Here is a 22502-nt window from a genome sequence, read left to right on the forward strand (position 1 = left end):
TTCGACTTCTCTTTTTCGTATGTGATTCCCCCAAATCCCTCCTTCTCTCCTTGATACCTTCGAACGCCGAGAGTCCTTCTCTCTCTCTCTCTCTTTCTACATTCTGGCTTTCTTCGAATACGCAACATCCATGACTGCGGCTGCTGGGGGCGAGAGAGGCATTGCCGGCGTCTAAGCTTTGGTGTCTTTTTTATACCTACTTTCCTTGTATGTATTTACGAGAGAGATGATTTACAATACCTTTTGAGGGGCCGTCTTTGGGTTCAATCTGGCATGATTGATGTGTGGTTTGGCTATATTTGGCGACGATGTTTTTTGTTGCTTTGTTATTTTGGAGAGAGGGGTTGTTGCGCTAGTGTATGAATATGAATATTTGAGAGGGACTTTATGGATCTTGAATGAAGTGTTTGCATTGCAGTTGCTGCTACTACTTCGGCGTTGATTGTCCGTGGCGAACCGGGCGGACTGAGCGTGGAACTCAGGTTAGCTTTCTAGTTCCTACTCCTCCATCTCCGAGCCACTTTCAGAATCATCGTCGCTACCAGATACCTCTTCGTCATCGTCCTCGTCGTCTTCTTCACCCTCGAGACCATATGCATCCTGGAAGTCGGTGAGCTGCTTCATCTCGATCTTGAAGCCTGCGTCCTCAAAGTCCTTCTTGAGGCCCTGTACAGAATGATTAGCATTTTACCAAAACACCGAATCCAAGGACAGGTGGGAAACTTACGTCAGTCATGATACCACCGCAAGTCACGACCAGATCCGTCTTCTCAGGCACAAATACAGCCGACACAACCTCATTCAAGATGTTCCTGACGTCTTCCTCAGTCACCTTGCGCACCTCACGCAGCGCCCAAGCCTGCCAGTCCTTGCCAACACCACGCGTGACAGTATCGATAAAGGAACTCCTAGCCGCATCAACAACCGTAGCACGCTCGTCAACAAAGTCGCGAACGATACTTGAAATCGCGCCTTCCAACGCCAGCTTCTCAAACTTCTGCGTGCCGTCGCCGTACTCCTTGATGACCGTCTTGGCTTTGTTGTACGCAGCGAAGACGTTGGGCGATTTGGAGATGCGGAACTTGAGAAGCCCGGTTTCGGGGTCGCGGAAGAAGTTGCTGCCGTAGGCGAGTCCTGTGCCGCGGATTGATGTCCACATGGGGCCTTCGACGGCGTCGAGATAGGCGAGTGCGACCATGAGCGGTGGGAGTTGGGCGTTTGTGTAGCCTTTGGGTCCTTTGGATGTGAGGACTGCGAAGGAGGAGTCGATGGGCATGGGGATGATGGAGTGTGTACCGCCTGGGTTACGACCGATATCTGAGAGGAGCGCGTTGCGGTCGTCAATTGGGTTTACGTTTGGCTCTGGACCAGGCTTGAAAGCGTCGGTGAGGTGTTTGAAGGTCGACACTGGGCTTGGTAGGGTCTCAAGGTTGGCGGTAACGAGAACGCGCATGTTGGAGAAGGTCAGGAGGTGTTTGCGTAGGGCTTCGAGTTTATCGAGGACCTGCTGAGGCTCCGTCTTAAGTAGCTTCAGGATGCGCTTGAGGTAGAGACCCTTGACAAGCGTACCAGTCGCGCGAACAGCTGATGCGGCGTTGTAGTGGATCATGCGGTCGACTGCAAAGCTCATGGAGTTACCATCGCGCTTCTCTTCGGGCACGTCCGCGAGCATCTTCTTGACTGCAGAAATCACGCGTTCGGTGTCGAACACGGAGTCAACGAGCATTGACCTCAGCCATAGCACGACCGTCTCGAACTTGTCGGCCTCCGCGATGAAAGGGATGTAGATCATCTCAGAGCTTCCAATATCAGTACCGCGGTCCATGGAGTACTCAATGGTATCCTGCTCAAGCTTGGTAATGACCTCCTCGAACTCGATACGCTTTCCGTCCTTCATGATCGGAGTCGCGAAGAAGTTGGTTAAATATACGCCGAGGAGAGGCTTGAGTTCCGTTGGTAGCGAGGCAGTTCCGAGTGCTAAGCCGAAGTGTACGAACGAAGTTGGTATGTGTTCAAAGTGGATGAAGAGGGGAAGTCCGTTTTCATCCTTGTCGACAATCTTCTGGATGTTGTTCTCAGAAGTTCCCAGCTTCTTTGCTACACCAGAACGCGCTGTTGTAGTCTCAAAGAAGTGGATAGACTCAGTACTGGGAACATGGACACTGGCGATAATCTCCTCTGGGATGGGCTTGTCGTTTTCGTCTTGGGCTTCCTTAAGCTTCTGTGCCAAGTTTTTCAGGCCTTCTTCGCCTAGCTTCTCTTGCTGTGCCTTGACACGTGCAACCTCATCTGCTTTGATTTTGTCCGACAACGCCTTGGAAGGTTTACCTAGGATGGAAACGTGGTGAGCATCCACCATCCATTTATTCAGATATGCTCGCCACTCTTCCTCAGTCCATTTGTCAAGTGTGTCGAATACATCAAGAGTGGCCATTGCGTCTTCAAGGTGAGTACCGTTCCGGTCACCAAATACGTGATCTTTGATGATTGGGTCTTTGTACTCATCCATGCCAATCTCAGACATGTATCGAGTTTGGCGCTTGAAGCGATGAAGACAGTCCTTGAGGTAGCTCATATCAAGGGGCTTGGAAGCGTGTTCTTTAAGAACCTCGAAGAAACGCTTCTCGGCATCAGCCAGCTTGTCGGTCTCCACAGACGACAGAGTCCACCAGATGATCATGTCTGTGTGCCCCTTGCACCAGAAGTATACCATACTCGCAAGGTGTTCCTTCTCAACGAGTGTGTTGACCAGAACCGAAACAGATGATCCGGCAAGGTAGTTGAGCAGTGTGTTGATGGCAGTCTCTCCAAGGTCGTCGATAGTCTCGGGTCCTAGGAAGGCGATTTGCACCTCACCTGTTGACTCATCCTCTTCTGGGAACTCGACCGTGTCAACAATGGTCTTGCTCAGGGGTGGAGTGCGCTTCGATTCGACCCATGGACGCTTAAAGGGCGCATCGTAAGCCGGTACGCGGTCGATGATCTCGTCTTCGAATTTATCCAATATGTCCAACAGGTTTGGATGATCGACCTCTCCAATCAATATAACTCGTAGATTCTTGGGCTGATACATGTCTCGGTGGAACTGGCGAATACGCTCTGCAGTGGAGACTCGTAGGTTCTCCATCAATCCACCCGTCTCCATACGGAAGCCATCGCCTTCAGGGTAGAGGAGGCGACGCATCTGGAGATCCATGAGATCGCCCTGCAGGTTCTGACGTCCTTGCATCTCAGAGTAGACAACACTTGGGTCGTTAGCTGGGAGCATGAAGGCGTTGAGAGATACTCACCCTGCATCCTCTCCCTTGCCATCGATGTGATGAACCTCAGTGTAACAACCGGCATCGGTCAGCGTAGGTACGATGAGGTGGTCTAGATAGATAGGTAGCAGCTGTGCAAAACCCTCCCAACCCGCGGTTGAGAGAGTATAGACTGTCTCGGAGACATCCGTCCATGCGTTTGTGTCAGAGTATGATCGGGTGGCGATCTTGTCTAGTACGCCCTTGAAAGGGTATTTCCGCGAACCCATGAAGCAGAGATGCTCAAGGGTATGCGCTACGTCAGTCAGTAGATGTATATGAAACACGAGCCATGCTACTCACGTGCACCCGAATCATCGTGGATCTCTGTGGCTACCGCGAAATTTCCGTACACCTTGGGACCCTTCCGATCGACTACCACTACCCGAAGACCCGTCCGTTGGGATTCATACTGAGTGAATGTAGCGTCGGCGTAATTTGCCTCGAACTGCTGCAGCTTCTTGAAGTGCGACTCCTGCTGTATTGACCCCATGATGTCGAGATTGAAGGGGAAAGGAGTTGATAGCGTGAGATTGCAGGTGTACCCTTTGTTGGTGCTGAAGTCGCAGGCACTGGCCGCGTTGCCTGAATTGGTACTACCCTTGCTGTGTTAGCTGAATTGTTGTGCGTAGCCCAACGCACTATTATATAGGAAATTACGCTACCGGTTCGATCGGGGTCTCTAAGAGAAAAGCAGGCTTAGGTTTCGGGGGCGTGCATTGCGCATACCCATGCTCTACAAGCCTACAAGCCGCGGCCAGTGATTATGCGGCTGAATCTGCAAGCCTACATACCAGCCCGGGTAACGGTGAGATGGCAGTAAAATGAAAATGACAAAGACTTACGAGAGAATGAGACAGAGTACAAGGAGCAGAAAGCCACTCCGAACAAGGAAGGAGGGAATGACGGAGGGCAATATGAGAGGCGAGTTGTCCGGTAGTAGTGCTGCGGCGCCGCTAAGATGCTGCTACCGCGGATTGACTAGATAAATCTGCGCCTAATGAATCTGCTGCGACGTGCGGTTGTCTCCAAACGCACGTGTGCATGTGCCTGTTTCTTCAGCACAAGGGCTTGAGCGTGGCGGGGTAAGTGTGGCGGGGCAGCAACGCTGGAGTTGACGTCGCTTGGACGTCCGTGCAGCTTCAATGTTGGTCCTGCGACGTTGCGAACGCCCTGCGAACTATCCCGCCGCAAACCCTGTTTAGAATCGACATGACAATCACTCCGTGAACAAAAATGCCTTCGCAAGTCTCAGACGAGCAGCTAGGCGACGCGCTGCTCCAATCGGCCGCGCATGGCGCGTTTCCCCAGGACCAGGATGTCGCGTCTGCAACTGTGCCTTCCAGCGCACTTCCAAAGCTGTTGGAGGTAGTTTCCAAGGCAAGAGAAGAGAAGAAGGTGTGTTGAAGTAGCGCATGCTCCAGGCAACGCTGACCGTTGTTCCAGGACGAAGTACGCCAACTCTCGAGAGAAGCCGCACCCGACGTCGATGGCTGGATAGCACAGGCACGCAAGCTGCAAGACGATATCAAACGCTCGCAAGAAACGGCCAAAGAGATTGTAAAACAAGCAGAGGCAGGGAAGGAGAATACAGCTCGCGTACAGGACGCTGCAAGCAAGGTCAGCCTACTGCACACGGAGATTGCATACAACGAAAGCTTGGCACGTGCTGTAGAGCAGCTTCGAGACATTTCGATCCTACTCGACTCTGCCCAAAATGCTGCTGTACATGGCCATGTTATGCATGCCATACAGACTTTGGAAGATGCCGATGGCGCATTCCAGGGACTTGGGCTGTTCACCACTACAAGAGCGGTGGGCGTGCTGAAGAACAAGGAGGAGCAGCTGAAGAAAGCCATCGTAGAGACGGTCACGGAGTCATGGAACGGGCTGATTGCAGTCGACAACACCAATCATAAAATCTCGCTGCAGCAGTCGATCGAACGCGAGGCCAGAGTCGATATCAACACAACGGTTGAAGCGCTTACGAAGTTGGGTCTCCTTGACAGCTTTGTTACCCGCTTGAGCCGTGACCTGGACAAGATCATAATCGCTCCCCGACTGGCTATAGGCACCGACCGCGTTGTGTCCGCCTTCAACATCCAGGAGGATTTTATCCAACGTGCTGGCACGGTGAATGATGGTGCGGTCAAGGCTACCTTGGAGGATATGCACTTGCTTGCTGAGTACCTGAGCACGCGTCTACCGCCTAGCATCGCCGTTCCGCTGTCCTCAAAGATCGTTCCGATCATTGCTTCTCGTTTAATTTCGAACCTGCTTTTGCCTGCCGTGCCATTATCAACAGACGGGATACCACATTTTCAAGAATCGCTCTCATATGTCTTGGGCTTTGTGGAGTATCTCGATGAGCTCGGCTGGTCAGGCCAAAGTCGCCTAGCTGAATGGGTAGATAAGTCTGCCGAGATATGGCTTGCTAAACAGAAAGAGGATGCGATCGCTCGAGTACAAACGATGTTTCCGAAAAAGGTGCAAGAAAAGAAGACTGTTGAACGGGTCGAGACGCAAGTCATCTCAAAGGGTGATGCATTGCATGCTGGCAACGAACAAGAGGATGACTGGGCTGCTGATTGGGACGAGGAGGGTGATGTCGCAGAAGAGAAGAAGGAGACTATCGAAGAAGAAGATATGAGTGCTTGGGGTGAGGATGATGATGTGATTGGAGATGAACCCAAAGAGCAAGAAGCGAAAGAAAAGCCAGCTGATGCAGAGGATGCAGATGATTGGGGCGCTGATTGGGATGACGAGGCTGATACCAAACCCACCACAACGCCGAAGCCTGCAGCACATACAACAGAGCAACCGAATACGAACGGAAAACCTGCCTCTCAAAAACAGCCGGCGCACCAGGAGGTCACCCTTCGGGAGACATATACAGTGACAGCGATCCCAGATGCCATAATGGAGATAATCTTGCAGGTCATTGCAGAAGTAGACACGCTGAACTCACCCGAGCTGGTCAAGTCTGCAATCGCACCCGCGAGCGGGGGTCTATATGCGATTCCGAGCCTCCTGTTGGCAATGTACCGAGCTACTGCTGTGATGCATTACTCAAAAGATATCGCCAGTAACATGCTCATCTACAACGACTGCCAGCGACTATCGGATCGTCTGCGACTCTTTCTTCAAGAACAAGCTGAAAGAGATAAATCGTCTACATTGCCACAGCACTTGCGACCTTCCAAACGCCTCCAACCGCTGATCGAATCTGACATCAAGACGATCGACGGATTTGGAAAGCGTGCATACGGACGCGAGATGGAGTCACAAAGACAGATCATCCGGGATCATCTTGAAGATGCGCAAGGCTTCCAAGGCTGTACGAACGTTCCGTTCGCTACGGTCTGTGATGACGCCATCGCTACGACGATAGATCGCATAGGTGATGTGAAGCGACAGTGGCAGAATGTACTTTCACATAGCGCTCTACATCAGTCACTTGGCTCGTTGGTGTCAGCAGCTCTCACAAAGTTCATCAACGATGTCGAGGACATGTCAGATATTGCAGAAGATGAGTCGAGGAAGTTACACGGGTACTGTGTCTCGCTTGCTACTCTATCCCAACACTTCCAGACCGAGGATGGCAACGGAGAAACAAGAGACATGGCCGGTATCTACACGCCCAACTGGTTCAAGTTCCAGTATCTCAGCGAAATTCTGGACAGCAGCCTTGCGGATATCAAATACTTCTGGACGGACGGCGAGCTGAAGTTGGAAATGGAAGCTGAAGAGGTGATTGGATTGATCGAGGCTCTATTCGCGCCTAGTGATCACCGGAGGAGAGCCATCGCTGAGATCAGGAGAACCAGTATGACTTAGTAAATGACAATTTTCGTGAAGGAAATAACACAGCGATCTTCCTCTTGAGCGCATGCGCAGTGCTATAGTGATAGATTGACCCCAGTTCCCAGTCAGTCTTCTGAAACACCGAAATCCTATGCCCGACTATCATCAGACTTTGATACTTTTTAGATAGATTGAACTATTGAAGAGACATGATCTGTAGTACCACGAGCGGAGGTTCACGAACGCCGACTGGCTGGCTGCTTCCGCGCTAACCGGATTCGAAAAAAAGTTCGAGATCCCAAAATTTCCTAAGCTTCGTAACTTCAACACCAATCAACATATACCGCCAAACCCGCCGACGCCATGGATATCGACGCCGCAGAGACCAAGGTGCAGATTCGCCTTACGACGCGCGATGCTGCTCTGCAGATTTCGGAGGAACCGAACATCCTCTTGGTTCAAACATGTGAGTGGAACTACCGGAAGCCTAGTCGCATGTCGCGGCCTCCAGCCATCTACTGCAGCATGTTCGCGCAGTAATTTGAACCGCCGCGACTGCACTGCTGTGGTTTCAGGCTATGAATCGCTGCGCAGTCCGTCCAGATCCAGAGCTAACGCGGATGCGCCCACAGCTTTGACTCGACACAAGCTTTCCACACTTGTGAACGAACTCCTGCACCGCGATGACGGCAGTCGCATACCCTTTGACATCCTGATCAACGGCGAATTTCTCCGAACCACAATCGACGAATTCCTCACGAAGAATGGTATCAATGCAGAATCGACGCTGGACGTTGAATACACGAGGGCTTTGGTGCCACCGCTAAACGTCACGAGCTTCGAACACGACGACTGGGTTTCGGCCGTGGATGTTCTGTCAGGAGTGCAAAGTGGGCAAGAGAGGATATTGAGCGCGAGTTATGATGGACTGTTAAGAGTGTGGAATACCTCGGGCGATGTTTTGGCGACTTCAGAGGCTCCCAACAACGGTGGCCGAATTACAAGCTTGAAGACGGCTAAATGGTTATCCGAGAAGAAGATGGTCGCTGCGGGGCTGGACAACACTGTCCGTGTCTACAAGTACGACGATGATGCGAGGACTATCACCACAGCTCTCGAGCTGTTCAACCACCGCTGGGGTGTAGAAGACGTCGCAGTTCATGCGCCTTCGAGTCGCATTCTCTCCGCCTCTTCGGATACCACTATCTCGCTGTTCTCGAGCAACGCAAAGGAGAACCCCGTCGCGCCAGCGAACTTCCTGCCCAGTTCAACGGCTGCGTCGAACAAGCGACAGAAGCTTTCAAAGCCCGATCGCACGGTCCCCGCTCGCGGAGCGCTGGCTACATTCAGCGGTCACACTTCGCCGGTATCTAGCGTCATCTTCAAACCAGACGATGCTACAGTCGCATACTCGGCATCTCACGACCACACACTCAAAACGTGGGATCTGCCTACCCAATCGTGCGTTGACACCCGAACGACCGGTCACTCGCTTCTCTCCCTATGCGCCATCCCCTCCCGAAACCTGCTTGCAACCGGTACCTCAGCACGACACATCACATTGGTCGACCCCCGCGCATCTGCCACGCAAATCAGTGTCATGACACTACGAGGCCACAAGAACGGTGTTGTCTCTTTGGATACGGATCCATCTTCCGAATACAATCTGGCATCTGCTTCGCATGACGGAATCGTTCAGATTTGGGATCTCAGGAATGTTAGCACAGGTGGTCAGGTTGGAGAAGGAATGACTGGTGAGAGTGTGTACACGATCTACAGGCAAGGACGCGAGTCTGCCAAGAGCCATGGCGAGGGCGCGAAGGTCTTCAGCGTAAGATGGGATAGTGCAGTGGGCATTGTCTCGGGTGGTGAGGATAAGAGGGTGCAGATCAACCGCGCTCTCGGCTCGTAAGAGTTGAAAGTTTTCGTTGGTAGAAGTGCCATCGTATGGGTGTTTGGGCGCATATCGTAGATACCATCTTGGCTAGGGAAAAGTGTAGCTTCAATTCTTGAATGCGTTGCCCTCCATCGATGTTTCATTTGACTTGAGTGATGCTTCTGCAAGCGATACAGGCCGCAGAGACCTTAGATTCGTGTGCAGCACAATGCTTTCCCCCGTATGTGGGTGAACGCAATCAAAAGGGTATCAAGTAACCGCTCCTACCAACGAGCTCCATTCCTCTTTCACAGTCATCGTTCTCCCCTGTTGGCGCACAGCATTCGTCCTGTGCCCACAGCATCATAGTGTTGTGCACACCCTCTTCAGACCAAGTCATAGACTGCCAGTCGCGCTTGTAGTTGTTCAATAGACGCATCTTCCACTTGCACTCCGATGTCTGACCAAGATACCTCATCTCAGTCGTCCCAAATCATACCAAATGTCCCGGCAACAGGAAATTCGCAACCCCCTCTTTGACCGCATACTCATGCTCACACGCCCCGCACACCAGCTTGCCCTCTTGTATACACGTCTCAAGTAATATCCTGTGTAGATCTTTAGCTGTCTGGCTAGGCTCCTCTTCTATCTCTTCCGTCGCGGCCGCTGGTGTCGCATCTGTGGTATCTAATGCTGAAGCGGAGGAAGAAGAAGGTTCGACGAGATCGGCGGGCGTGGGTGCTGTTGCGGGGAGTTCAGGGAGACCAAGCTACAATTCACATATACGTCAGCGTTCTGTTCAAAAGTTTTTGAATATCTGTATCTCTTTGGAGACGCAATGCGCATGTGCTTCGCGCCTGGTGGGTGTTTTCTTGGTCGCATACCTCGCTGCATATCCCCCTCAATTCATCCCACATGATCCTCGGTAGTATGTTTTTGAGAAAGGCGAGGTTGACGTCTGCTTCTACGATTTCGAGTTCGGCATCGCGGGGGTGGAGGGGGAAGGACGCGGGGTTGGTTTTGCAGGTTTTGATGGCGCATGTGAGGAAATTGAGGGTGAGGAGCTTCATTTTGTGTGTTTTGTTACAGAAGTCGGTTGGAATTCGGCGCTTTCGAGTTACGTAGGTTTGCAGTGGAATGCGGTGGTTTTGGCGGACTGGTTTGGGGTTGGACGCTTTGCGACGAATAATTTTTGGCCGCGGGAACGCGTTCTCCCTCTCCCAGCCCTGTGGAGCCAATCAGGGCCTCGCTGGCAGAGGGTCTTTCCCGGTTAGGAAGGTGTGCGAAGACTGTCGATTGCAGCAGGAAGGGCACTGTGGAGACCGCTGGCCCTGTAGGCGAGGCCCTGATTGGCTCCACAGGAAAGCCTTCCCGATCAGGCAACTATGCAAAGACTATCGATCGCGGGAGAGAGGAAGGGCAGTGAGGGCAGTGTGGATCTCGCTGTCCCTGTCGCACCAATCAAAGCCTTGTCCATAGGGACGGCTTTCCCTGTTAGGCAACTACAGCAAATCCATCGATCACGGCAGGGAGGGCACTGTGGGGACCCAGCTCCATGTAGGCCCAATCAAAGCTGTTAGGTAGGGCCAGAGACGCTAATGCAGGGCTCCTGGAGCTGACATTCGTCATGCTGCTTTCCCACTGCTTCGATGAGAGATTCGCGTCGATTACTCTTTGTCTGTACATTAAATATTCGAAAATTCAATTCACTTTTATCTCAGTCAAGCTCGTAGAATGGCCATTGCAATGCTTGCACCATCTCTCTATAGCCTTGCGAACCAACAACAAACATCCAATTCACCACTTGCCCACATCCTCCAACACCAGATCCGTCGCCCGCTCACTCAATAAAAACGTGCTAACCGCCGGAAACGCACCCGGACATCTAGGAAATGCACTCGCATCTACTACCCGCAGCCCTTCGACCCCTCTAACCCTCAGCCTCGTGTCCAACACGGCCATAGGATCAGAATCCGGGCCGACCTTGTTCGTACTTGTGGGGTGGTGACCAAAGACTTGGTCGTGAATCCACTCCCTATCAATCTGCACCTCACGGCAGTAGCCCGTCTCAAGGACATCAGCCGGCGGACAGGGTGGAGAAACAGGTGTCACAGGTCCGACCGGTGCTTCGGTGGAAGCAAATGCTCTACGGACGAAAGCAACAGTGTCGAGCATGGCGTTTAAATCTGTTTCTGCGCCCTCGGCGAAGTAGTTTAAATTCACTTCCGGTGTGTCTACTGGGTCGGCTGATCGGATTTGGACGTATCCGGCAGTGTTCTGGGGATGTATCTTGACGGTGGACCAAGAAAATGTCGTGGGAGGGTAGCGTGTCGTGTTTTGAGACGTCGGTGGCGCGAAGCCTGCAAAGGAGCCACCCGTGAAGCCGAACATTAGTTCGTCTCTTTCGCCTTCGACCGCATGGGCTGTCTTGAGGAGGAACGCGTTCGAGTTTGTGCCGCCGCGCGCGTAGGGTCCTTGGCCATTGTACCAAAGTTCGATACATGGATCGCCGGGTGATCCGTTTGTGCATTTTGGTGCATTGGGGTCAGGTGTCTTTGCGAAGCTGATTTGGGCGTTCCCGTAAATGGGTACCTCGTAGTTGTCCTGGAGGTTGCGACCCACACCCGGTAAGTTAGAGATTACAGGGATGTTGTACTTCTCAAGAAGAGCTTTGGGCCCGATACCAGAGAGCTGTAGGATCTGCGGCGAGTTGAAGGCACCACCAGCTACGATGACTTCTTTTCGAGCGAAAGCTTGGTGCAGTGTACCGGTGGTGGATGTGTTACGACGTGGGTCGGCCTTATATACGGACTTGCCTTGCAAGTATTCGACTCCAATGGCTCGCGGCTTTGTGCCATTGCTACCGCACTCATCGAATAGCACCTTCGTGGTCAAAGACTCAAGCTGCAGATGTAGCGGATACTTCAACGTTCCGTTCGAATTCGTTAGCTTGCGCAATTCCTGGATACGGTCGCGTGGACTGAAGCGCTTCCAGTTGGGTGTGACGTGGAATGGCAGTGACGACAGACCCTCTGTCTGGTCACGCATTGGATCGAGATAGTTCGCGTCGCTGGTGAGGTAGTCCAGTACCTTTTCGGGATCTTTCCCAACCAATTTTAATCCAGCTTGGAAGACCTTGAAGCGGAGTGCTTCAGCCGCATGGGTAGCTCGATCAGCAATGTTCGTCTGTAGCCAGCCTTTAAAGCCGTGACCAGGAGTACCGGGTTCGAGATAGTTGTTATGCTCGATTTTCTCAAAGTATTTCCGCATCAATTCGGCACTGTGTGAATGTTAGTACTATCTTGAGAGACGAGACTTGTTGGCGACTTACCTCCAAATACCATCTTCAACGCCCTTGTCAAAGAAGTCCCAGTCGCTGTCGCTTGGCAGGAACGTCGCAGCTGCGTTGATGATCGCGCTCCCGCCCAAAGTGGCCTACGTTGCAGCATATACGATCAGTAACTATTTCGCATGCAGTTCGCAAGGGAAGGATGCCACTTACACCTCTAGGATAGAAAACGCCCAATCTCTCAGCGCCTACGTGTCCCTCAACACTGGGATCTTTCCCAACCCAGTCTATCACTGACATTAGCAAGGCAGGCCCAGGTAATGTCTATCGTTATCTCAACTTACACTCCCCATTCTTCAACCTCCAAACCAACAGATTATACCTCTTCAACCTCTCCTCGTCATCACTATGCTTGACGAAGAAGTGCCACGCTACATTCGTGTTGGAGTAGTCATTCAGAGCGAGCACTTGGGTGCGGATATCAAACGAAGCGTCCGATCCAGCCTCGATCAACAAAACGGAGTGTCCAGCAAGAGCGAGATTGGTGGCGATTGTACCGCCTCCTGGACCGCTACCGGTGACGATATAGTCGTAAGTGTTGGAAGTGTTGGAAGAAGTCTGTGGTGGAATGCAGGAAGCATGGTGGAGAGGGGATGCTGACACGAGAACTGGGAGTAGGAAGAGCGGGGTTGTAGGTAGTCTCATGATGGAGTACGTGTAAAAGTTAGCAGTTTGTTCCCAGGATGTCGCCGTATTCTTGTCGGTACTTGTATACTCCCAGCTGCCCGGTCAGATCTGGCTTCCTTGCTTCGGTGTTGAGATGCAAGATCTAGCATTTCGATCAGCGAAAGTGGCCTGCATCTTTAACCGGCATGTCATGCTGTGAAAAGCCGTCTTGGAAACCGGTGTTGTGTATCAATCGGTGCGGATGGACCCAATCACAATGTGCACTCTACCTCTAACTTCCGGTGCCATGATCCCGGCTGTACTCCGGTGCGGGGAGATGATCGGATTGAGTACCTGCATACGCCATGTTACACGACAAGCCAATGACGACCAGCGTGGTTGATTGACACGCTCAGCTCCGAACTGCCTATAATAGAAAGAGTGTACGTATCTCGGCATTGAAGCTGATGGTGACCAAGCAGGGCGCTGTATGAATAAGCCTCTCACTACTGGACCCTTTGCTGAGCCCTGCAGATTTAAGGTTTTGATAGCAAGTCGGGCTGTTGTTTCCGGTATGGGTCATCGGGAAATGCCTTGGTGCACAGGAAGTCACTATCGAATGATCAACGCTGCTCCACTAAAGTCACGGAGTGCGGCAACTGCGCGGAAGTCAAAATCTGGGCATATGCCGATGCGAGGGAATGCTGGAAATCGAGGCCCAGAACGTATCCCTCGACCAATGGCATCGTATGATTCTTGTTCACATTACATGTCGTACTCTATCGCCAGTACTATCTTCCTCATATCAGACGGAAAGATGCTGCCGTGGGTGCTTCGTCAGAATAGTTATTAATGCGTCCAAACCCACTACTGGAAGCTCTTCAACAGCTCCGAAAGTTGCGCATAGGTATCATCTGGGTTCTTGACCTTGTGTCCGATCGTCCGCTCGTCGCTGTAGATTTCCCAGTCGTTTCCACCCTCGTAAGCCTTGTCGCCAAAGAAGTGGATCTTGTCGTAGACGACACCAGTCAGTCCCTTCTCCGCCTCAATGTGTCGCAGGCAGTAGGTCTTGTCCCAGCCAGTAGGGAAAACGTCGAACGAGATTTGACCACCGATGGAGTATGTGAGACCAGAGTCGGGGAATGCTTCCTTGAGCTTGGCGACCATGGTTTCCCTAACTTTGTGCTCGAGATCGTACTTTTGGTATTCGTTTCGCTCTTCGGTGGAGGCGTTACGGCCGATGGGGGAGACGTTGATCATGCCGTTGCGGAACTCGATGAAGGTACCGCGCTTGATGGGGATGTCGAGATCAGCGATGTAGTGAAGAATCCTAGAATCAGTGTTAAAGATGTCCCACAACCTGCTGTATATACGTACCACTTGGTTAACTGCTTGTACTTGTCCTCGCCAATCCACGCGATGAAGCTCTGGCTAGCCAGGACCTCGCCCATGCGGATGGCAGTGAGTCCGTTCTCGGCGAAGCAGAAGTCGAACAGCGAGGTAACGTCTACGGGGCCGCCGAGCTGTTCTTGTTGTTTGACGAGGTTGGAGCCGCCAACGAAACCGATGGCGCACTTGTGACGGACTTCGGAAAGGAGCTGCAGCATCTGCGGAGTGACGAGCTGCAACGGTGTTAGAGAAGCATCGCTGAGCATGCATCGAGTGTACACACTTGACGGGGCCTTGTGAGTGTGTCGTCGACATCGAACAGGAGGACCGTGTTCTTGACCGGGCGCTGGTCGAGCGGGGGGTAGACAGCTGCGGCGGCGGCCATGGTGGGAGTCTCCTCGTGAGTCTTGAATTGACAGGTATGCGGACAGACAAAGCTCAATTGGGATGGTCGAAGATCGTCAGAACAGTCAGAGGTGTAGCAAAGCAGGGGCCGGCTGTCCTGATGTATTTCGGAGTTCCTGCAGGGATGGCTGCTCCTCACCGCAGTTTCGCGGTTGGCACGCGTGGGGTCTGCCTAGTGCGGGCGTGTCTGGACCCTGACTTAGTTTGCACCGCACATGGTACCTGGTGAGTACGGCCATGGCTGAATGGTGACAACTGTCCACTGTTCATATACTTGGACATCGTTGGCGTGTCACATTGTATCGCAACATCATAGACGCGCAGCACTGAGTATAGACGCGTGAGCTGACCATAGACGCGTAAAGATGAGCCACGACTTGGTTGACAAAAGCGGAATGGCTTCCGCGTCCTGCGTTCCATGTGCAAACTGACAAGTCTGAATACGAAGAGAACACATAAACACACCGCAAATCCTCTGAACACGTATTCAACTTCATCCCACGTTCACAAAACATCTAAGAATAGCTTGTTCATTCGAGAATACTCTGCCAATGTCTAGGTTACGGTCGATGTGTTCATGTCACACGCCAACTTCCTCGGCCAGCCCCCTCCATCGTCCCTTTCGCATCCCTGGAGGTAGCGCTAGTAACACACTTCGAAGAGAGTCTTCCTCATATTCAAGCCTCTCCAGTGTGACTGCCTGCAAGATATAATTCGCAATCGTGTTATTCGAGAGCGGCGGATCTCGCAAGATTGCTGCCATTTTCTCGAGTGGGAGCTTCTGGTAGTGCCATATGTGATATGCGCGAAGGTGTGTCACAGTTGCGCGTATACCTGAGGGTGTTGTTGAAGTAGGCGATGGAATAGTGACTTGAAGATGTTCCTGTGCCCATGTCGTCGCCAAGTTGTACTCAGGTGTTCGTGATGACTCATTGAGTAGGCCGATGCTTGATTGCGGAGCTGGTGTTGGCACGGCGGAATCGACAACATCGAGGGAATCATGCTTGAGACCTGATGGCTCAGCCACTTTGGCAGTATTAGAAGCTTGCGTGGTTGCTGGATGGGTAGGAAGTACTGACTGCGTTCCCAGATCGTCTTGGCTTATGGTAGGTGTTGGGCTAGTGTGCTCTGATGCTGCTTCGTTCCCGTCTTGAATAAGCTTCCCACTTTCGTCCAAAGACATGCGTCTAAGCGCATCTTCAAGCTCTGGGTCTGGGTATTCATCATCGCTATCGTTCTGCTCCCGGCGTGAAATACCATGGCCTTGCTTCTCCATCTGCATGGCAACCTCATGTTTGGAAGATCCGGTAGACTGTAGGCCCACGTCCTCTTCCTGCGATGTCTTGGGCAGCTCAGGGTATCCGGGGTCGGTGTTTTGGAGCCAGGAAAGGCTCACACGGCCAATTCGCTTTTGTGAAGAAACTCCACTTTCTTCAACACTGTTCGAATCGGGCTTCATCGCAGCCTCAGCCGCAGAGGCCTTGTTTGAGTCATCCACGGGCGCAGCTTTTCTTGTTTCATTTGGTGCGTCTTCGAGCTCATGACTGTTGGTAAATTCCTCCGTCGCCGTCTCGTACCCTTCCGCGTCTTCCTCATCTTCTTGTTGCTCTTCTGTCACGTCGATTGACGGCTTCGCAACTACGTCCGCTGCATCGTCGGACTTGGTAGCTGCCTTTACCCTTTTGCGGGGCACCTTTGGCCTGGGAGTAGGCTTGTTGTCGAAGTCGCAAAGGGCCACTGGAGGAGGGGCTGGCTTCATCCGTTTCCTCTTCCACTCAAGCATGTGATAAAGACGAAAGCCAGCATATGCATCGGCAGCCGCGTAGTGTATCTGTTGCAAATCTAAGGACAGACTCCAGTCACTTTCTCGGACGCTGGAGGTTGTATCCGGATCGTCGACTAGTCGCTCTCCTTTGTACAAAGGCAATTGGAGGTGCTGTAGCACCTGAGAAGCGAGTTTTACAAGTCTGTTTGACACTTTGCTAGGCTCCACCTCGTACCATTCAACTAGATTGTGCAAGCGACTAAGCTCGAAGACACCTTGAGATTGAATGTCGAGGTACTTTTCCAGGCGCTTGAAGTCTCCCTTGATAGCCACACCTACCTTGTAAATATTGGGTGATTCTAGAACAGCCCTCAGACTGGGTGGCATCAGCTGCTCGACTGTCTTCCCAGAGAACAGCGACACATGAAAGAGTGCGATGCGATCTTCGCACGCGAGCTGAATCAACGACGCATTTTGCTTGATGGAATATGGGTTTCCGCGAGGCTTCCACTCAATGTCGAAGCCCACCACTTTTTCTTGTAAGAAGTATTTGGCCACCCTTTCAGCAACGTCGAAAGACTTGCAATAATGGGTCGAGATCGCTTCGCCCTCGGGCCCTTGGTATAGCTTCGCACTCCAATAACTATCACGAGTTTGGGGAGTGGCAAGCATTGCAGCACGCAGCTTTTCCTCTGGGATCTGATAGGTAAGAGAGACATGTTCATCTACGTCTTCGTCGTCCTTGGCTTCCAACTCTCCTTCGGACGAGAGGTCGCTAGAGTCTGCATTCTCCGAGATGTGTCCCGTACTAGCTTCTCCATCCTGTCCGACAGCATCGCCTGCTTCATTATGGGTGTGCGGGAAGGGGTCATCGGTACGGGCTGCCGCAGCCACATCGTCTTGGGGTGAGGACTCGGTCTCTGTGGTTTCTGGGATATCCGGCTTGGGCGCCTCCGCTGTCGCTGTTGTCGCAAAGCGTAGTCCGTGAGCTGGATTCCATAGTCCCACCCGCTGAAATCGGTCAGCGCCCAGTATTGGAGCCGCCTCGGCTAGTCGTACGTGTAACGCAGCCGAGACCTGACGTATTTGGCGATGGTCCCGAGCCATGGAGGCTGAGTCTATAGAAGTAGGCTGGGTAGTAGGAGGTTGTAGCGCAGGGACGGGAGTCTTGTGGATTCGTCTAGGAAAGTTGTCGCTTCGAGGAACGGGCCGTCCCCGCTTCCATCGGCAGGTCGAGGAGGGTGAGGTGGTAGGCGTCGAGCGTAATGGGGTAGTGTGCATCGCTCTGAGTATACGAGAGTACTGTGTATGGCGCTCTACGGAGAAGAAGGCGTGGGTAGGCGGCTCATGGCAAACACGCCGTGGGGCATCTGACGCGCTCAGCAGAGAGGCGCGTCGACTGAAGAGCATAACACTCCATGGTAGTGCACCCAATAGGCACCGGCAGGAGGAGATGGTCGCCACGGGCGCGAGTCGATTGTGTGGACGAGGACGCTTGCTGCCTATTGTGGCGCGAGCAGTGGTTGGCTAGCGCGGCCTGTGGCAGATGCGGTGGTCTTGAACGCCAAGATATCAAGCCCACCACCTGGGCAATCACCACCTTGATTGTACCGACACCTCAAACGCGACAGTTGCATTCAACGACCGAAACTCAGCTCACAACATACCACGTCACCATGTCGCTCGAGAACCTTCTTCCGCTAGGTGCGTCTCTGTCCGACCAGGTGTCGGTTCATGACTAAATTACTGCAGAGCTCATCGACAAGTGCGTGGGTTCGCAGATCTGGGTCATCATGAACGGCGGGAAGGAATTCACTGGAAAGCTGGTGGGTTTCGACGACTACGTCAGTAAGTACATCTGGGAAGTCGGGAGATGAAACTATTCTAACAGACACAGACATGGTGCTGGAGAATGTGACGGAGATGTGCGTGCTTCCAAGGTTCTTTGCAGGTTTGGCATGGACACGTCCGACTGACGCGGTGGCAGTGACCCAGCCGAGGGGAACGTCGAGCTGCCCAAAATCCTACTGAACGGCAACAACATCTGCATGGTATGAAACAGGCTGTTTCGTTTGGCGCCATGACTGACAGCTCCAGATGGTGCCGGGAGGCGATGGGCAAACTGTACTGGAGGACGAGTAGGGCCGATGCGAAGCAGCATCGTATGATTCCAAACCACATTGCGACAACGACGACACGGCCACGACTGCGGTTGGTGCGCCTAGCCCGGCATGGTCTGTTACCGAGAAACACGGCGACGTCAGTCAAAGGGTGACGAGCCGTGGGTCGCGATGGTCACGCTGGGAGAGATTCGGGGCGGTTCTGATGACACGCGCAGGGTCTAGAATGCCATGACCTTGGACCTTGAGATGAGACATAGCGCAATGGAATATCATGGATGTGCATGTGCCCGCCTGTCACGTCACGTGCGTGCTATGGCCAAGAAACCTTGGAAGCAACGTTCCGCTCCGCTGGCGATGACGCTCGGGCGGAGGTGGACGCCCAGGGGCCCTGTCCGCCCCTGGCAGCACAGCGATCGGCCACCAGCTGGAGCCATGACGGCTACAGCAACCTACTGACAAAACTTGCAACTGATCAGAGTCGGGAGACGATGGGCTGCAGGGCGTCGCCGCGTGCTGAGCGACTGGATCCAGAATTTTCCATCGCTGATGCAGCCCGTCCCGGGCTTTGAAGGGTCTGCTGTTCGTTCGTACACGACGCCGCCAGCTGCGTCGCATCGCAGATCGAGTGTCTGGTAGTCGCTTAGCTGACGTCGCGAGGCCGTCTGCTCGGCTATACAGCGGTGTTTGCAATGGCAATAGCCATGCCATCATGGCTTCAACATGACGCAAGGCACCTGCGCTGCACTGTGGCAAGGCTCTGGCAGCCTGGCGCACGGCACGAGCTGCGATGGGCATCTGGGAGTTTCCATGGTTGTTACGAGATTGCAATTACGGTCAGCGTGTATTGGCAGCGCACATGGCAGCCCAGGACGTCGCCGGCTCATGCGAACCGGCCCTACTGTAGGTACCGGCGTTTCGTCGATCGTGCCTCTGCGTGAGATGTTCTGTAGACTTGACAGCATCACCCGCTGCCCGCACGCCTCGCAGCCTATCAGCCCACGTCATCGCCAGGACAAGATTCCGCATCAGTGAGCTCCCCGTCCGGAAGACGTGGCTGGAGCGTTCGCTCGCACCGTGGCCCCCCTGGCCGCCCTCTGCCTGTCTGTTCCGCCGATCGCCTGCTCTGATCTCGAGAGCCCTGGCCTAGGTGTTGCTGCACAGTCACACGTCCTTATTTTCTGGCTCCCGGACTCTTGTTTTCGCAAACCCCATCGTCCCATCATCAGCGTCATCCCTCGTCCACGCCGTCCGCTTCTGCTCCGCCCCTGCGCCAATTGCAACGCCCGCAATGATTGCGCCGAATCCTGCCTACTGCTAGCCCTGTCCCTCTGCCCTTGGGCCTGCTCCTGCACCGCTCTCGCCCGGAACTGCCTTCTCTCACCGCAAACCCAGGCCTCGTGCGACTCTGCGCAGCGCGCACCACCGCTTGGGACGCGCCAAATGAGCTCCGGCCGCTTGCTGACTCTCGACGGCCGTTGTCCTGGCCGCGTATCTACTAGGCTGCGTCCGCTGTCTTCACCACTACAGTAGCCGAGACGCTCCCTCCCTGCCCCTACCACAGCATAATCACAGAATTCTGCTGATCGGTCCGGGACCCACCTACCCCAAACCCAACGTTAGGCGCCACCACTTATGGATGCACCTTAGTCGTTGACTGCTCCTTCTCTTGCTCTTCTCTGCGCATTTGCGCCCTGCAACACTTTGACCCCTACGCGGATTTTCGTTACGAGTCGATCCGCCACACTCGTCGTGCCGCACCAATCACATAGCCACCCCACGACCCAGGCATTTCCTATTTGATCCCTGTACACTAGTTCCGCCATACTCGAGCCCGCTCGATCACGCTCGATTCCCACCCCGTTGCCACTAGTGCTCTAATAATCTACGACACACCAAGTCCTCTCTGGCCCGCGCTGTTCGAGAGTTGGTCGCTACACCACACCGCCCAGTCCACGCGCTCACGCCCTCCTACATGAGCGAATTGAGAGAACGTCTCGCGCGATTGGGACTGTCCCAGTACCACGAAGTGTTCACAGCCGAAGGCTTCGACACTTGGGAGACTGTGCTCGACATTACAGAATCAGACTTGTGCGCAATGGCTCCACCCCTACCTACCCAAGCCGCCCATGCTTACTATTCCGTAGAAGTTCCCTCAACGTCAAGCTTGGCCATCGTCGGGTACGTCACTATCCTGCGACGTTACCACCAGCAACAACTGACCTCCTCGTAGAAACTTCAACGGGCCATCGCCGAATCGCGCGGACAGTCTTCGGATAGGCCTCTGCCCATCAATCTTGCACGAGCTGGGAGCACTGCCGGCTCGTATCGCAGTGACGACTCGGGGCCAGAGAGCAAAAGCAAGCAGCCAGAGCCCACCAATACTGCACCGAATGGAACAGGGGCCAAGCGGAAGTACCGTCGACATCCCAAGGTAGGCCACTCTGCAGATCCCGTATGTCGTGCAACATCGCTAACCCAACGCAGCCTGATGAACATGCACCGGAACGTCCACCCTCTGCTTACGTCATATTCTCCAATCGTAAGTCTGGTCTCTGGTCTCTGGTCCAACGCGATCACGACTAATCCGCAGCAGAGGTGCGAGAGTCACTCAAGGGACAAGACCTTACCTTCACCGAGATTGCCAAGGTAGTCGGTGAGAAATGGCAAGTCTTGCCTGCCGAGGAACGCGAAGGTTGTGAACGACAGGCCAATGGTGCCAAAGAGAAATACTATGCAGAGCTGGCTGAGTACAAGAAGACGCCCCATTTCGAAGCGTACCAAAAGTATCTCGAAGATTTCAAGTCGAAGCACTCAGTGCCCACTAAAGGTCTGTCCACAGCTTCCGTCGTCATGTGCCGCAATGTATTGACACGTGCAGAAGGCAAACGCTCAAAGCTCGAAACCGAAACCACCACTTCAACACGAGGAGGTAGCAATGAACAGGCCGACCCACCGGCAAACAGGAGATTGAGTTCTATTCAGTCCGATGCCCAAGCAGCATTACAACAAAAACCGGATCCCACCCAACCAATCCCCCCTTCACGGCTACCACCTGGTCCAGTCTACGCTTCGAACTCGACATCGCCGGCCAATATTCCCCTTTCTGGCTTCAACTCCCCCCGTTCGGGCGAACAATTCTCCCCCACATCTGCATCTCCACGGACCACGGTCTTGCAAAGAGATGGCGGTGTCTATGACCCATCCGTACCCAATTCCATTCGAGAAACGAGGATCCCCTTCGATGCCAATCCGTACCATCAGCCTTCTGCGTACAACCTGGACCTCCACCAAAAGATTGCATCGACTCCACCACCTCCATATCCCCACCCAAATCACTTTCAGGGGCCAAACGACATGCTTTCTCGCAGGACTCCGCGCGACTCCTCGCGTCTCCCCCCTCTCAGTCACGAAGATACAACATTGTCGTCCGAGAGTGGTCACAGCAATCAAGGATCTCAAGGGTACACCTTGTCGGCTTATCCTGGGCAGACATTACCTGCAGACCCGAGTAAGACGATGCGCATGCTTCCCCAGCCAGTGCCCAGTATAGCACCCCTAGCCTCGCCACTGGATCGGCCGATACCGCCCATGCCATCACACCTCTCGCACAATCCCCATGACTATCGTAATCAGGGGTCACTTGCGGTCCTCGTAAGAGCAGGAGAACTGGCATCAAGAGCAGTGGACGACGACATGGTCGAGACCGAAAGCTCACCTTGATTCTTTTTTTGAACGCTATACCAATGTTACAGTACATGATTCGGCATGAGCAGTCCGCATGGCCCGTTCCAGTGGGTAGTGCATACCGCATGCGACCACAAACTGTTTCGCTGCGAGACGTCAGCAACGACATGACTGCTATGCGTGTACCGCGCACCAGCCAAGT

At 53.4% G+C, this 22502-nt stretch overlaps 8 protein-coding genes across 8 annotated transcripts; 3 read left to right on the forward strand and 5 right to left on the reverse strand.

Moving 5' to 3' along the window:
• Positions 1-498: 498 nt before the first annotated feature.
• J4E84_003459 (uncharacterized protein) lies at positions 499-3792 on the reverse strand (the record flags this gene model as incomplete). Its single annotated transcript, XM_049386071.1, has 4 exons — positions 499-666; positions 728-3245; positions 3291-3555; positions 3603-3792. The coding sequence occupies 4 exons, from the start codon at positions 3790-3792 to the stop codon at positions 499-501; spliced, it is 3141 nt and encodes a 1046-aa protein (XP_049245920.1).
• A 743-nt stretch (positions 3793-4535) lies between these two features.
• Positions 4536-9015, forward strand: J4E84_003460 (uncharacterized protein; the record flags this gene model as incomplete). Its single annotated transcript, XM_049386072.1, has 3 exons — positions 4536-4697; positions 4746-7125; positions 7736-9015. The coding sequence occupies 3 exons, from the start codon at positions 4536-4538 to the stop codon at positions 9013-9015; spliced, it is 3822 nt and encodes a 1273-aa protein (XP_049245921.1).
• A 457-nt stretch (positions 9016-9472) lies between these two features.
• On the reverse strand, positions 9473-10049 carry J4E84_003461 (uncharacterized protein; the record flags this gene model as incomplete). The annotated part of the gene is made up of 2 exons (XM_049386073.1): positions 9473-9748; positions 9864-10049. 2 exons carry the CDS (start codon positions 10047-10049, stop codon positions 9473-9475), a joined length of 462 nt encoding a protein of 153 aa, XP_049245922.1.
• A 727-nt stretch (positions 10050-10776) lies between these two features.
• J4E84_003462 (uncharacterized protein) lies at positions 10777-12973 on the reverse strand (the record flags this gene model as incomplete). Its single annotated transcript, XM_049386074.1, has 4 exons — positions 10777-12259; positions 12311-12414; positions 12482-12555; positions 12613-12973. 4 exons carry the CDS (start codon positions 12971-12973, stop codon positions 10777-10779), a joined length of 2022 nt encoding a protein of 673 aa, XP_049245923.1.
• An 828-nt stretch (positions 12974-13801) lies between these two features.
• Positions 13802-14708, reverse strand: PMM1 (Phosphomannomutase 1; the record flags this gene model as incomplete). Its single annotated transcript, XM_049386075.1, has 3 exons — positions 13802-14264; positions 14312-14556; positions 14607-14708. 3 exons carry the CDS (start codon positions 14706-14708, stop codon positions 13802-13804), a joined length of 810 nt encoding a protein of 269 aa, XP_049245924.1.
• A 600-nt stretch (positions 14709-15308) lies between these two features.
• Positions 15309-17600, reverse strand: J4E84_003464 (uncharacterized protein; the record flags this gene model as incomplete). The annotated part of the gene is made up of 1 exon (XM_049386076.1): positions 15309-17600. One exon carries the CDS (start codon positions 17598-17600, stop codon positions 15309-15311), a length of 2292 nt encoding a protein of 763 aa, XP_049245925.1.
• A 569-nt stretch (positions 17601-18169) lies between these two features.
• On the forward strand, positions 18170-18635 carry LSM5 (RNA-binding protein lsm5; the record flags this gene model as incomplete). The annotated part of the gene is made up of 5 exons (XM_049386077.1): positions 18170-18197; positions 18246-18341; positions 18391-18418; positions 18481-18544; positions 18591-18635. The coding sequence occupies 5 exons, from the start codon at positions 18170-18172 to the stop codon at positions 18633-18635; spliced, it is 261 nt and encodes an 86-aa protein (XP_049245926.1).
• A 1953-nt stretch (positions 18636-20588) lies between these two features.
• Positions 20589-22336, forward strand: J4E84_003466 (uncharacterized protein; the record flags this gene model as incomplete). The annotated part of the gene is made up of 6 exons (XM_049386078.1): positions 20589-20704; positions 20761-20794; positions 20847-21047; positions 21101-21155; positions 21210-21443; positions 21495-22336. The coding sequence occupies 6 exons, from the start codon at positions 20589-20591 to the stop codon at positions 22334-22336; spliced, it is 1482 nt and encodes a 493-aa protein (XP_049245927.1).
• Between the last annotated feature and the right edge of the window lie 166 nt (positions 22337-22502).

The sequence above is a fragment of the Alternaria hordeiaustralica genome (genome assembly GCF_023758085.1).
Source record: "Alternaria hordeiaustralica strain BMP 2776 chromosome Unknown scaffold_5, whole genome shotgun sequence".
Classification (NCBI taxonomy): domain Eukaryota; kingdom Fungi; phylum Ascomycota; class Dothideomycetes; order Pleosporales; family Pleosporaceae; genus Alternaria; species Alternaria hordeiaustralica.